This window comes from Amphiprion ocellaris, chromosome 21, assembly GCF_022539595.1.
Source record: "Amphiprion ocellaris isolate individual 3 ecotype Okinawa chromosome 21, ASM2253959v1, whole genome shotgun sequence".
Classification (NCBI taxonomy): domain Eukaryota; kingdom Metazoa; phylum Chordata; class Actinopteri; family Pomacentridae; genus Amphiprion; species Amphiprion ocellaris.
The window spans coordinates 7,187,952-7,202,165 of record NC_072786.1 but is presented as its reverse complement, the minus strand read 5'-3'; the positions used below and the strand labels follow the sequence as shown (position 1 = coordinate 7,202,165).

At 41.6% G+C, this 14,214-nt stretch overlaps 1 protein-coding gene across 5 annotated transcripts in view; it reads left to right on the top strand.

The window, feature by feature from the left end:
- The first annotated feature begins 4,331 nt into the window (after positions 1-4,331).
- The window catches only part of znf800b (zinc finger protein 800b), a 43,681-nt gene continuing 33,798 nt past the window's right edge, over positions 4,332-14,214 (top strand). For 2 of the 5 annotated variants that reach the window (XM_035948506.2, XM_035948504.2), the window contains exon 1: positions 4,332-4,714. Coding sequence is in view for 3 of the 5 variants with exons in the window: in XM_035948500.2 (XP_035804393.2) it covers positions 5,809-6,467 (659 nt within the window). In the remaining 2 variants the exon portion in view is untranslated. Of the gene's footprint in view, positions 4,715-4,822; positions 6,468-6,493; positions 9,473-14,214 lie in introns of those variants that run through there. The other 3 variants (XM_035948500.2, XM_035948501.2, XM_035948503.2) reach the window with 3 other exon arrangements.

Here is a 14,214-nt window from a genome sequence, read left to right as displayed (position 1 = left end):
AAGCACTCGGGGAGAAATGCGATCCAGAACAAAGCATGTTAACCTCAAAGTGAGGAACTGCTCTTATTTAGGCCTCATTTATTCAGATGCTCCTGCTGGGGTGAACAATTACTGCACAGGTCGTCTTCTGAATTCATAATTACCGCAGCATTCGCACATCTGAGGGGGCACAAAAGAATTGAAACACTTCATAAAGGTCTATTAAAATGCAAGAAAAGTTACAGATACCACTACAAAAATCGGCAATCGCAACATTTACTCCCTTTTAAAAGCCTATTAAGGGAGAAACAAAAAGATTTTATCAGCCTAATCTGCTCATCTTGTTTGTCTTTGAGTCCCTGTGGACTCAAGTTGTGCCCTAATCTCCACTCCCGCAGAAAAAAAGCCCCACTTGTAGCCCCATCCTGTAATTATAAACAAGCCATTTAAATTAGCAGCATAGACGAATTATTTGTCATGCACAGAAAGTGTCCAAACATGTCACTAGGTGGTGTGATAAATGCAGCCTGCATGTAATTGAGAAGATAAAAGCTCTCGGCTCCATTCGGCCACGTTCATGAATGCCGAGGAGTTTCTCCCCCCATTGCAAACAGCATTCTTATGATAATGGAATAATGCTGGTGCTTTAGTTAATTGTGTATAGGCGATAGTGGTGGGCACCTTTTGTTGCCGGCTCTCATGAGCCTTAAAGGAAAGAGCTGCCGGGGATTATAACTCTTATGGAACTCCTCAGATTCCCCCCCCTCCAAACACCAGACTTTATTCCCACTTTGCATTCAGTGCGTTGAGTGTTTGTCTTTATTGGATTTGGTTGAAGAGTTTATAGTGGTGCATTCAGGATGGGATTATTTGCATTATTTCACGTTTCCCAACCTGAGGGCAAAATAAAATATATTTATAGGGAGTTGAAAGTGGTGGCGGAATCGTGACGAGGTCCGTTACAACAGGTGTTTGTTCACAATGTGTCCAAATGTTAATTTCATCCTGCTCTGGGTAAAGTAGGGCAGCAGCTTGGCTTAAGTGGGACACACTTTTCATAACTATACCTGCACATGCAAACTCAGGCTTTATAGGTAGACTTTCAGTTACAATTTATTGAAGATATTTACTATGTGTATGCGTTGCATTTCAATGCACTTGGCTGATTTGGCTGTTTCATTTAAATGAACTACCAGGTAGACGGAACTCACTGGATCCTACCTTAGCTGCAGACACACTGTGATAAGACTGCATCCTGTATCCATAAATACAAAAAAACTATCAAATTTAAGCAATAAAGAGTTCCATAACATCTAAAGAATCACTAAATACCAACTGTTTACTCCAGGCACTGACAAATTGAAACAACTACTACACCATAAAATGCAGGAAGACCATTAAATGACCTTTTATGTAGTATTTCTATAGGACTATAACTACACTATGAAAAATATAAATTCAGTTTGTATTATTTTACTTGTTCTGTTTCTGTTAGCATAGGGAAATACATGTTTGTTGTTTCAGAATATAATGAAAGTCATAAAAGAACTTCCTTAAATTTACTCTAATTCTGCTCATCATGCTGCTAAAATTGATGTGATCTTTGAACTTAATGTACTCAATTTGTTCTCAATATTTTATTATCTTCATTGTTATCTCCATTTTTAATTCTTAAATGTAATTTTACTTATCTTTTTTAACTACCACATGGCTGCTACTACTATTGTACAGCTGTTGCTACCATGTTTGACTGCCCCACGTGCACTGAACTGCCACCGGGAGATAAAGTTTTTTTTAAATGAATTGAATGTTGGTAATATTGATGTTCAGATTAAGAGTAGAATCACAGACCAGAAATCACAACTCAGTTATAAGATGTGTTCCTGCGATGCATAGAGTTCACAAGGTTGTCGATGCCACTTGTTGAATCCTCTTCCACTGTTCTGAAGGACTCGGTGAAGTTGGTGGACATTTTGGTGGACTGGATCCTGTTGTCAGACGCATTCAATCCAGAGCATCGTGTTGCTTGCTGCCGTACCATGGCGTCTGAAATGGTTTCTCAGACGATAAATGGCGGAGTTAAAGGACTTTAAGGTACCTGACTACGGCCCTAACTGACTTCCCAGGATCCAGTTTTCTCTTGTCATCTGGGGCATCATGTCATTTGAATAAAACTGACATTTTAAGATGGCCCTTTAAAGTCATAAAATCTGATCTTTGTCTCTTAACCTGATAACGGTTTGGATTAACCTCAGTGGTCAAGAATTTGTCACCAGTTGAACCGATCAAAATTGGTTTTGTGCACAATTGGCTAAACTGAACCTTTGTCCATCGAGTACAATAGAAATTAGATTTTCAACTTTTTTTTAAATAAAAAGACCGTTTCCATCATGCATTTAATATTGCTGTTGAGTGTATTATTTCAGATTTTACTAGAATGCTATAAACTGGGCATCCCTGTGGTTCAACAGGTTAAACGGGATATAGTCCAAGACGCAGCGGTCATGGGTTCAAGTCTAACTGCATGTCTTTCCCCCACGTTTCCTGTCTCTCTCTCCACTGTGCACTATAATAAAGGCCAAAAAAAAAAAACCTTTAACAAAAGGCTAGGAACTACACAGATTCCTGAGTAAAAGCATATAAATATTGAGCTATAATACTCCAAAAGTTTTCAGTTTTGTCATCACTTTATAAACTATATTAGGCCCCAAAATGTTATCAAGCTGGACAATAAGCACCATTGCTTTTTAACTCCTATGCAAAACTGTGAAGCACCATTTTAGTATTTACTTTAATCTTAGTTCAACACTGCTAAAGCACCGCATTAAGGTTTTATGAGCTACATTATTTGATCGGAGACTCTTATCTACTGCTGTCTTACTTGAAAAACTTTTAGCCACTCAATTCGACCCCGTCTCTGTGATTATTCCAATCAATTGCACAAAATATGTACCTCTAAACCAGTCATTACGTCTCTTTTCAATGCCACACATGTTCATCTCACCAGCAGAATCTCACGCACAGTTATTACATATAATGTAAAGCCTGAGCAGCTGGTGCCAATTAGCCAAACTACTCTTTGCTCTACCTTCTTATGAACATGAATGGTACATGAGTTAGAGAGCTATATTCAGCCAAAAAGTAAATATTAGTAGTTTTAGAGTCGGTTTAATACAGATGGTTAATTAATATGTGGTCAAGAGGGCTTATTTGTTTAACATGATGTAAGTTTTAGCAGGTTGATCGCTAAAAAGTGATGGCTTGAAGCTACCGTTCGTTTTCAACAGTTTGAATCATGGTAAGGATTTTTCTTTCTTAGCATGCCCACAGTTGCTTTAGTTTTATAAATTATTGTTGCTTTATTGTTGAGTTTTTTTTTTTAATATTTGAACTGTTTTGATGCCTCTTAAAGTTCACCTCACACTAGCTGTATTATGTTGGACAGTATTGCTAAGTTGTGTCGCTAAGCTAACTAGCTGGGGGTCATAAGTTGATTTAACACAACAAAAATGTCATTTCATGAAGATATGATATCGCAAAACTTCTTTGTGGGTTGTTAAAAACATTTCAAACTTCAGGAAAGTTATTGTGAGCGGAAAATAAGTGAAGCTAAATAGTTATTTGACATAAATTTCTGAGCTAGCATTGCGTTTGCTACTGCTGAATTAAGTAAGCTGATCTGGACATTAGCAAAACGGCTAACTGGTAAATTAGCCTGTTTTCCTTAACAATATGCTAATTTGTTGCTACTTTTCATTGCCAAACAAGTGAAAACATTTAAATATGTTGTTTTGTGGTTAACTGTGATTGTATTGTGAATTTAATTAACATACAACTTAAGAAGAGTCAACATTTGACCAAAATACAGCTGTTTTTCTGATTCATTGCATAATTAGCTTGCTTAAATCCTTATGAAGTTTGGAAATTACAGTAAAAATCACTGCAGCTGCGAGAGATAAATACTCGTGTACACAGTTGAGGAAAGTGATGTTTTTACGTTGAGTATTATAAATCTGTGACATTAAAAGCCCAAACAAGGAGAATAAACGTCTCTGATTTGGTTTCTTGGAGAACATTTTAAGTGTAGCACCACGGTGATATTTGTAAATCATCTTACTTTTTTAAGAAAATTGGGAAGTTATGATGCAAAATGTGCAAAAACATACGGTAAATATCATCTAATTTAGGCCACACGTTTTTGGAAATCACTTCAGTGCAGTTTTCTGATTTGCAATCCAGTAAATCAGTATTTTGTTAAATCGTGGATATAAAGTGTTTAACGTGTTGTATTAACTTCTGGGAGGGTGGAACCATCGCCGTTTTACTTTGCGTTTGCGTCGTGAACTGGTCTGGAGAGCTGTGTGCCCTCGAAAGGTTGCGCGTTTTTGCTGGATAAATCCGCACCAGATCCCCGGCTGTGGCTAAAAGCTGGACTGTTATTAAACTTTTTCTCATTGCAGGAGGTGGCATCCTTCATTTTTTCGCAATGTCGCCCTGAAGTGCCGGCGTTTCCAGCTGAAATCGGACGCAGAGGGTGCACCTTTGCGCAGAGACTGGTTTAACGCTGAGAGGCTCCTCTGGGTGCACAAAGACAGCGGCTCGCAGAGGAACTTGTTCAGAGTGAACCGGGGACGCTGGGAGGCGAAATAAACAATCTCCGGACTCGAAGTAGCACTGGCCGCGCAGTTCTAACCCCTCGAAGACGACACACCGCCACCCATCCAAGAAATACAAGGTAAGGACTTCTTTTCGATGCGTTTCTGCTGGACTGGAGGGCTGCGGAGCGGGTTAAACCTCCTTCGCTTTGGCTTCCCGAGCATGGTTGTTTTTGCAGAAAATGGCGTCATCGCCCTCTTGTTTCTGCCTGGCCGCGGCGGGGAGAGGAATAGTTTCGGAGACTTGTGTGAGCCTCCACACGTCGCGTTCACTTCCTCAAAGGCGAAATCACCTACCGGGATGTGTTTTATTCAACGGCGGGCGGTCGAAATGGGAGATAGTTAACGGTTTCGCTCGGTAGAAGGACGCGCAAAGATGGAAGGGTCACCGGTCCTGTGCGCCAAGCTGCTTCTTGGAAAAGGTGGCACGGAGCCGCAAAACGCAGCGTTTTACATTCGTAATGATAGCGTTTTCGGCGGCTCCAGGCCCGTCCAAATGACCGAGGAAGTGTTGCGGTTGTTACCATGGTGGTGATGGGTGTATTTATGGCAGCGATGCACCTTGTCTTTGTGTATATTTTATTCGGGTTAGCTCGTTTTTACGCCGCACTCCCCTGCCATGCTGCAATCGTTATGAGGGGCCTCTCTCCTACGGCTTGAAAAGGTGCATTTATACTTGGCTTTTCCTTTGATCAAGTTAAGCCGAGTCCTTTGTGGCTCAAAATAGTGGCGTTTTTTATCCCGACAATATAACCGTGTAAAAGGAGATTTTCGGGGATAATGGGGGCGATGCAAATCGTGCCATGAGAACGAGCGACTGCCCTGCGCTCTGGTTCGCTGCTTGCCATACGAGGATAGGGCTGAATGAGATACAAATGAAGAAGAAAAAAAAGTCCTTTTGGACGAATCGCACAGTTTGCACAAAACTGGGGAAGTCCGGCGCTGCGCAATGATTGTGCTGTTGCTTTGCGCAGAGAGCGGTGGCAGCTGCTGTAACCGCCGCCACCATTTCGCCGCGATATTTTGTGTGTGTGTTGGGCCAACCTTTTGTAAATAGTTGGGGACTCTTGGATAAAAGAGCACAATAGTATTCACGCGGGGCCCTTTATGGCCTGTGAATGTGGCTCCTAAGTCCCGCTCCGGCTGTCCTGTCTTTCCCTCGTCAGCTACGTGCATGCGTCCTAGCTCTGGCCACCACACATCCACCATAGCGAGGCCACTGGGTTGCCTAGTGCATACGCTCCGCTTGGTTCCTCCTGTGGCCAAAAAGTCGATGGCTGATCGTGCGCGGAGTGTTCGTAAAGCGCAGGCCATCGGGATCGAACCGAAACAAGCCCCTAAACACCAGCCACGGAGACTGCACATCGCTCGCGCCGTGCACATTTTTATTAAGTTTCCTGAGTTATGCAACCGCATCCCCGTAGAGCGAACTGCTCATCCGCCTCTATTTACTCGTCACCCACCATCGGATGGATATTTCTGCGTGCGATATCTGCCGAATTTGGACCAGTCCCCGCGGCGACGACACCGAATTAGGAAGATATGTCATTTGCAAATCACCCAGTGCCATTTGCGTCACAGCCCGCGGCCTCGCACGCCCATGGGGGGCGATGGAGTTGCAAATGGAGACTGTGTGTGTATGTGTGTGTGTGTGTGTGTGTGTGCTGACGCTGCCCCAGCTGAAAGGGAACCAATAGACACGGACTCGGGCGGCAACAATCGCCGTGCGCTTTCACTCTCCAGCAGTGCACCGACTCGGGATTCCGTATCAACGCGGACGATCGGCGCAGTTTATTCGGGATGGTTGGCTTTCCATCGCGCCGCCTGGGATGCGTAAGTGGATGCGTACACACACACGCCGGCTAAACCTGCTTCGGGGATCGACAGGCCAGCCGGAGAGGAGCACATCCGTCCGGTCCTGCCCTCATGGTGCTCGGTGCATGTGGCTATTGTGGACTCGCTTCACGTGTGGACGAACGTCTTTCCACCGGATTGCGATGATGATATGGCCGTAAAGCCTTCACTACCAGCGCAGGAATACGGTTGGATTACGACTCGGACACTGGATAAGCACTCGCTCGGGTGTTTTTTTTTTTTTTTTGTTACATCCACTGCGCGCCACGCGTTTCTGGTTTGGAGATGAGCAGGGCGTTCAGATCCAGGAACGTTTTATTTGTTGCCGTTGCGCTTTTGGGCACTGCGCATGGTTTCATCCGGCAGACCTCGGAGAAGTAGGAAGAAAAGTCCTAGGATGGGGATCACTTATCGGAAAGTGATTCATATTATATTTTATCAATAAGCTTAACATCCCTTGTAAATATCAGATTTATTCTAACCTGCAGATTGAAAACACATAAGGAAGCTTTTGGGTTTAGGAGAAAACGACTGAAATGTTTGAACATGTTAAACTGCATCATAATCCAAGTATGTTGCATTTTGATTTGTGCAGTTTAAGTAGATGTATTATCTAATATATATTCCCTGTCCACTTTCTTTACCTTTATTCTGAAAAAGGATCGATTCAACCTGGCACTGTATCAGACATAGTTATATAGATGGATACTTGCACGGTAGAAATGCAGCTTGTATTTTTTCTTCTTTGATAGTTTTAGATTCTCAAATTATTGCCCAGCTTTGAACCTGCATGTGGCTGCTGTTTTACTACTTGAGTGTTTAACTTATTTTGTATAGCTTTCTGGCTGATAACCTGGTTCTGCAGTCTGTTTTCCTAAATAAGCAACGTACCGTTACCACATCTAGAAGCTGTGAAACTAAACATGAGTAACTTTGACACATTGGAGATGGTCAGTCTAACCTTCAGGATGGATATGAGTGTAGATAACAAAGTGGGTTATAAGGATTTAAAATAAAATAGAGAAAAATGGCTTGAAATGGGCAGATCTGTCCTGCTTAATTCAGTATATTTTACTTCTATATTAAGTATTCTTTTATATATACAATATTATTTGCATTTATGGCATTTGCAACTGCATCAGCTGCCTCAGCAATATTTTTAAAGCATGGGTTTAAGCTCAGGTGTTGCAGGTGTCGTCGTTTTCTTTACCTGAGTGGATGTTAATGATGTCACCATATGATTCAGTCAGTTTAATGATGCAGTGTTGCGTTCAGGCACTGAGTCAGCCTGTCAGAGCAGCGTGCAAGTTGGGTCAGTCAACAGATCTATTAACCTGACAGTCAGAGAGCCAGTCAGTAAGATAAATATTTGTCCCTTCAGTCAGGTTGCTAGAAAGTTCAGTGTCGACCGAGTTATCAGGTCAGGCTGTTCTTCATCCTGCAAGTCAGGAAGCAGGGATGAGTTTAGCCAGTGCACCGGTCTCACCTGAACAGATATCTCCTATTGTCAGCAGTGAAGGTGAACGGTATTTTCAGCACAGCTCAACCCGTCAACAAAGTCCTACTTTCTGCCCGCCACGATTCAAATGTCTTCTCAGAGATCATTTGTTAGAGGCGTATCTCTGTTACGGTGGGATCTGTGTAGATTTGCATTTGCATGCTCTCATAGGAACCGTCGCTTCTCCGTTTAACGTCGACATCACCGTCTACCGCACTTGTAGTTAATTATACATTTACATGGGTTTTCAGAGACTTGTATTTCCAAGAGCGTAAGCTGTGCATCCACACCTGGCCTGAAAATGCCCATTATGCATCTCCCATGGCTATATTTATTTAAATCTGGGCCTGTGTTCCTTTTTCCACGCTCTGCTGCTGCATCTCTTTACATCGCGCTAACATGCTTGCTTTGAATCAAGACTGCACAATATACAATGCAGAATTCTTTATTATATAAAAATTATAATTCTTTATCTAGTTTGGAAGCTCCACTAGTAGCAATTTAAGTCCATTTCAGCTGTTGTGTGTCCACTGTTCTGCCACACAAGTTGATTGTGGTTGAATAAACTGCATTTATTTAGATCCAACTTTTTTTTGGAGCAATCAAGTCTGAGCAGGAACTGAAATTAGATTTTTTTGGAAGGCTGATTGTGATTTCTGTACTTCAAGGCAACCGTCTGCATGTGTGTAACTCTCAGGTATTTCCCCGTTTGCTAATAAAGCACTGCAGAGAATGATTTGACAGAGCAGTGATTAATGTTTGGGAGTGTCCTGGTACAGTAGCATGATATTTCTGGACTCGAGACCAACCGGTGTTTGCATGTGAGGTCCCACGTTTGTTTGTAGACACTTTATCTGTCACATAAGATGTTACTGTCTCGCCAGTGAGATCAGATAATCAGATTTAAGAGTCAGTGTTGTTTTTTGTGGGGTTTCTGCCTCTGATGACTTTCCTTAAATCTCAGGAAGGCTCTCAGGATTGAATCGGAAAACATGTGACAACTAATTGATTAGATGCAAGTTTTAAAACGTCGGCTTTTAGAAACAACTCTTCTGGCTGTTTCTTGTTGGGGTCATGGAGCCTGCAGTGTAATCTTATGAGTAAACTCCTTTATATGTAGTGTATTTTTCTTACATTAGCATGACAACACTGTATCTTGCTGTCCACGTACTTGCAGCTCTTATTTTCAAGCTGAATGCTGCAGTTTTTGTGTACATACTTGCATTTCCTAGATTGCCAACATCAGGAGAAGTACAGCGGATTAAAGGTCACAACCACAAAATGCAAACCCTACCATTCAGCGATGCGGCGTGCAGAAAGCTGCTACTTCTGAGCACTGAGGAACTCTGTCAGGAGGCCACATGGCTGCTTCCACACTCTCCTGCAGTCAGGTGGCAGGTAGTCAGCATCATCTCAGAGCGTGGAGTCCCGCCATTAGGAGGAAGTCCTGTCAGACTGTGAGGAGACAGTGGCCGCTGCCTCACAGGTACTTTCTCCAGAGCTACATAAACAGTTAAACATCAGATATACACACTTAAAGATTTAAATATTACACGGACTAAGCGTCAGTACTTGCAGAGCCCTCACTGTGGCAGAAAGTTCTCCAATTCTGACGTGGATTTACCTCATCTGTTGTCTCCGAAAGGCCAAATGAGGATTTGTCTCCTAAAATAAGAGATGATCCCAAATGGGAAACACGTTGACAAATTGATTGCTGGCTGGCAAAAGCAGAATTCACCATGGATTCCTGCTCAGGGTGAAACTTGAACATATTTGTTTACAATCAGGTGTGTTTGAGCAATGGTCAGGTGGTTTGTTGTGTAAAAATAACCTTAAATGTATGAAAACAACTGGATTTAAGCAGCTGGAAATAGCAGGTTTTAGTGAAATGGCTACTCAGAATGAGTCATGATGTTGGGTTACCAGGTAGTGGGTGATTTGTTCAGCTATATTAGTGTATAAAAGAGGAGGAGATAATGACTTATTTTCTGAATAGTAGCCGTATATAATTAGTTCTTACGACTGTCAGGCTTTAGATTTTATTTTCAAGTGCCTGAGGCGTTTCAGTCACATCTCGCCCATTCAGTACATCTTTTTCTGCAGTAATAGCCATTGTTCCAGTGTTCCCCTCATCATCGGCAGTTGTGTACTGTTCTGAGGAGAAAGGGAGGAAATACCATTTTCAAACCAGCCTTTTTTTCCCTTCATTGATCTTGTGAAATTGCTCTTTCGGCTTGTGTACAGCAGCAAATCATTTTCTTTCCGAAAGACGTTTCCAGAGCATCTTGGGACATCCAGGACGATGTCATCTTTTGGACATGTTGCTTCTTAAAATCAAAGGTTGAGGCATCAGTAATCCCGGCTGTCAATGTGTCAACCCTTCGATGAGCCAAATTTTGGAATAAAAATACATTTGACCTTAAAAGATTTAGGGATTTCGAGAACTTTTGCATGGAATTTGAACAAAGTTTGTGATCTGTGAACTCCACTAACAAGCTGTAAGTGGAGTTAAGATGGAGAGGTTGAACCAAGGATGCAAACTGTCCTCAAATCCTCACTTTGAGCCCAGGACACCTTCACTCTCATTACCTGAGTCATAACAGGAATCACTGCTACGTAACCACGTCCGTCTGTTGCCATGGAAATGGGAGAGTCCCCTGTGTTGGCGTGCGAGTGTATTACTGGCATGCGTGTGGCTAAATGTGTTTGTTTTAAACCTTTGTAGTACATCATGCCTCTTTGAAAGTGATTTGAGACAGTGTGCAGCTCAGATGGTTGTCCACACTGGGGGGGGGTTTAAGCCCCGGCTCGGCTCCTGCAGCCTGCCACCGCTGCCGCCTGTCAGGTTTTTATGAAACACTTCTCAAGTAAGTAATTAGCTGCCGTTTGTGTTGGCCTGGGATTCGCACCCATCTTGATACCACATTATATTCAAATGAGTGTCAGGATCCCAAGAAAAACCTGTTTGTTGTTTTCCTACGTGAGGCAGATGCAGGAGATGTGAGTGAAGGCAGTATTGGAAGATTTTTGTAAAGGCTAATTTCTTCCAAAATGCCCCCAGTGCACAGGTTTCTTGTTGTTTTGTTTGGCTGGAGTCACTGATCCGTATACATTTTCTGTAACCTTTTTTTTTTTCTCCGATTTGGGATGACAGATTGCTGGAGTGAATCCCAGCATGCATCAGGTGAAACACCTTCAACAGGTCATCAGGGGCAACAGAGCCGATAGATTAAAGGCCCCATCTGGTGAAGATCCATTTTCATGGTGTTTTGTGGTTGTTCGAAACTTGGAGGTGTGAAGTCACAGCAGTTAAAATATGAAGACGTTTACTTCTTCCATTCCTCAGGCCCCCTTCACAGCTAAATAGTCTCCCGTTTTTACAAGACAGTCAGGATTTTACTGCCACATTCCCACTGAGGAAACAGTAATCGTCCAGCTCAGACTGTGCACAAATGCTGCCGCCTCACTGCGTGCTTGTTGCAGGTGAGCCATTCAGAAAGAGCGGCTGCCTCACAGTCCACCAGGTTTGTTCATTTGCTGTAGCTGCTTCTGTGAAAAGGTCTCAGCTGCAAAACAAAGCACATTAAATGTTCAGCTGTTGGCTAAAAGAGTGAACATAAAAGTCTTCATGCACTCCTAGCATCTGAAGCAATGGAATACCCAGATTTTTGTTTGCAGTATTACCACAGCAAACCATTAACTTTGACAGTGTGTTATGGAAAAATCGTCATGATCACTGAGGGACATTTATGGATAGTGGAAGAGTGATTTGAAACCAATCAACAAGGACTGGATGGGTTACCTTTTTTTTTTAATGTCGCCTGTTGTGTTTCAGTGCAACCTAAACTCAGCCAGTGTTTACATCTATTTGCTTCTCTCCTGCTCTCTGTTCTGACATATACAGTGGTTGTGCGGTGTGTGGAAAGGGTTTATAAAGCCTTAAAATATATATAAATAAGAAATTAATATGGTAGCTACTTGGCTGGTCTGGAACGTAATCCCCGCGATAGACGAAAATCCGCCAAGTAGCTACCATATTAATTTCATTATTTATATATATATTTTAAGGCTTTATAAAAATATTCTTTTAATAAGTTTTGATTATTATTTTTAAAAATATTTTTATATTGTTTTAATTTTTTTAGGCTAGAAAATGCTTATTTTACCACAGAAATAATTAAAAATATTGTAGCGATCGCAGAGCCGGTAGCTATGACCAAACTGTTGTGCTGCAATGCACCATGGGAGTTTGCGATTTTGGGGGTTCAAATGTCATTATTTGGTTTACGTTAGTGTTTGTGTTTTATTGTGTTGTATTGTGTTGTGGTTTAGTCAGCTTAGCGAGTTTGGTTAAGCATTATGTTGTCAGGACGGTGAGTGTCAAGTGTAGTGTGTTTGGTGACTTCCTGTCGCTCTCAATGTGTGTCAAAATAAAAGCATCTACTAGTTGCAGAGTGCATAAGAAGTAGATATCCTTCATCCAGCATTGTTCTTCAACGCAGCTCATCATCATAATAATATTTAAAAATACCTATATACCACAAAATTCTGCGATATAGCAAAAAAATCTGCGATACCAAATGTAATTTAAATATCCAGTGAGACCGTGAAAAGTGAATCGCAATATGGCGAGGGGCTATGGTACTGCATTTTAAGACAGCTGAATTACCAAAAAAGCTGATCTCATTTGCTTATATTTTGTTTCTGTTGACAGACAACAAAACGAGTATGAAATAGTGACTGGAAACGTTGCCCATGTAGGCTACATGGTAACCAGCAGTCACTTCAAAGTAATTTCCAAGCTGCTTCACTGCACCGCCAAACAACTGATTTTCTAACCACAACGTTGTCCGACAAGCTCAACATACACAAGTTCAAAACAATCATTGTGCTGTAAATTCAGAGATATTTCCAGATAAAATTATTGCTCAGACAGAAAGCGAAAGAAAGAACGAAAGAAAACATGTGATTTCACACAGTCATTCACATCTCTGTCAGCTTTCATGTGGACACAGACTGTTCACCCCCCTCCCCTCAGGCAGGAGACTAAGGTCCATCCGGACCAGAACCTCCCGCTACATGAACAGCTTCTTCCCCTCTGCCATCAGACTGATGAACACTAGATGACTCTACGTCACACACACGTGCCTATGTTCAGCAGCTCAGCACCGACTCATCAACAATTACCACTGTTTTTTGCACTACAATATTTGCACTACGTGGTGGCCCCCACCACCTGCTGCTACTGGTCACTTTATTCACTTAGTCACTTTTTTGTTGTACAGTGTACTTAGTTGTTAGTTTTTATTATAGTAGATGTTAGCTTTTATTATAGTATTTACTTTATCTTTATCTTTATTTTTATCTTTATTTTTATCTCTACTATTTTGTTAAATGTTTAATGTAGCAGCATTGCACCGAGTCAAATTCCTCGTTTGTGAACCTCATGAACAATGGCAATAAAACTCATTCTGATTCTGATTCTGATTCTGATTCTGATGTGGTTAACTGTTTTGCTCTGCACTGTCAATCACAGATGCAGAGGTAGTCTTCTTCCTGAAGGTGTTATAGACAGCAGCAGCACTGAAACAGTCCATTTAACACAGGGCTAAAATTAGGAATTATACAGTCATCATGAAATGAACTATCTTTGGAGTATTTTGAGGTGAAAAATTGAAAGACACATTCTGGGGAAATGTGATTGGATTAATTTGTCTCAAAGGAGCACGATATGGGACCTTTATTAACACATAATGGTGCCTCAGTTTTTCTTGAGTTCACACACACAACAAAGAGACCAGTTTAGAGTCCAGATGTTTACAAACTGCAGAGGAAAAATCACACCAACATTGTGACAACATGCTAGCTAGATAGTTAGGCTGAGGAGAGAGGGGTCCCCAGGAGGCTGAAATTCATCTCCAAAATTAACTTTATTTTGTTAAATAAATGAGCAGAAGTTTTAAATGAGGTCGTTTCCTGACTTCAGTAGTCAGTAGGGTAGACAGACTTTCCGGTCAAAGTCCTAATTTCCCATTATAGTTAATGGCTGGTGTTAATCTCCCTCCCTGATATAAATAGAACCTGGGTAGGTGCATAATGTATTAATAAGTCTGCTCTTAATTTTACTGGAATATAAATTATTTTAATCTAGTACCAGTTAAAGGCATCCATGTATCCAGAAATGGTTGAGGAATAATGTCACATTTGACCTGTAGCATCTGTCTGTCA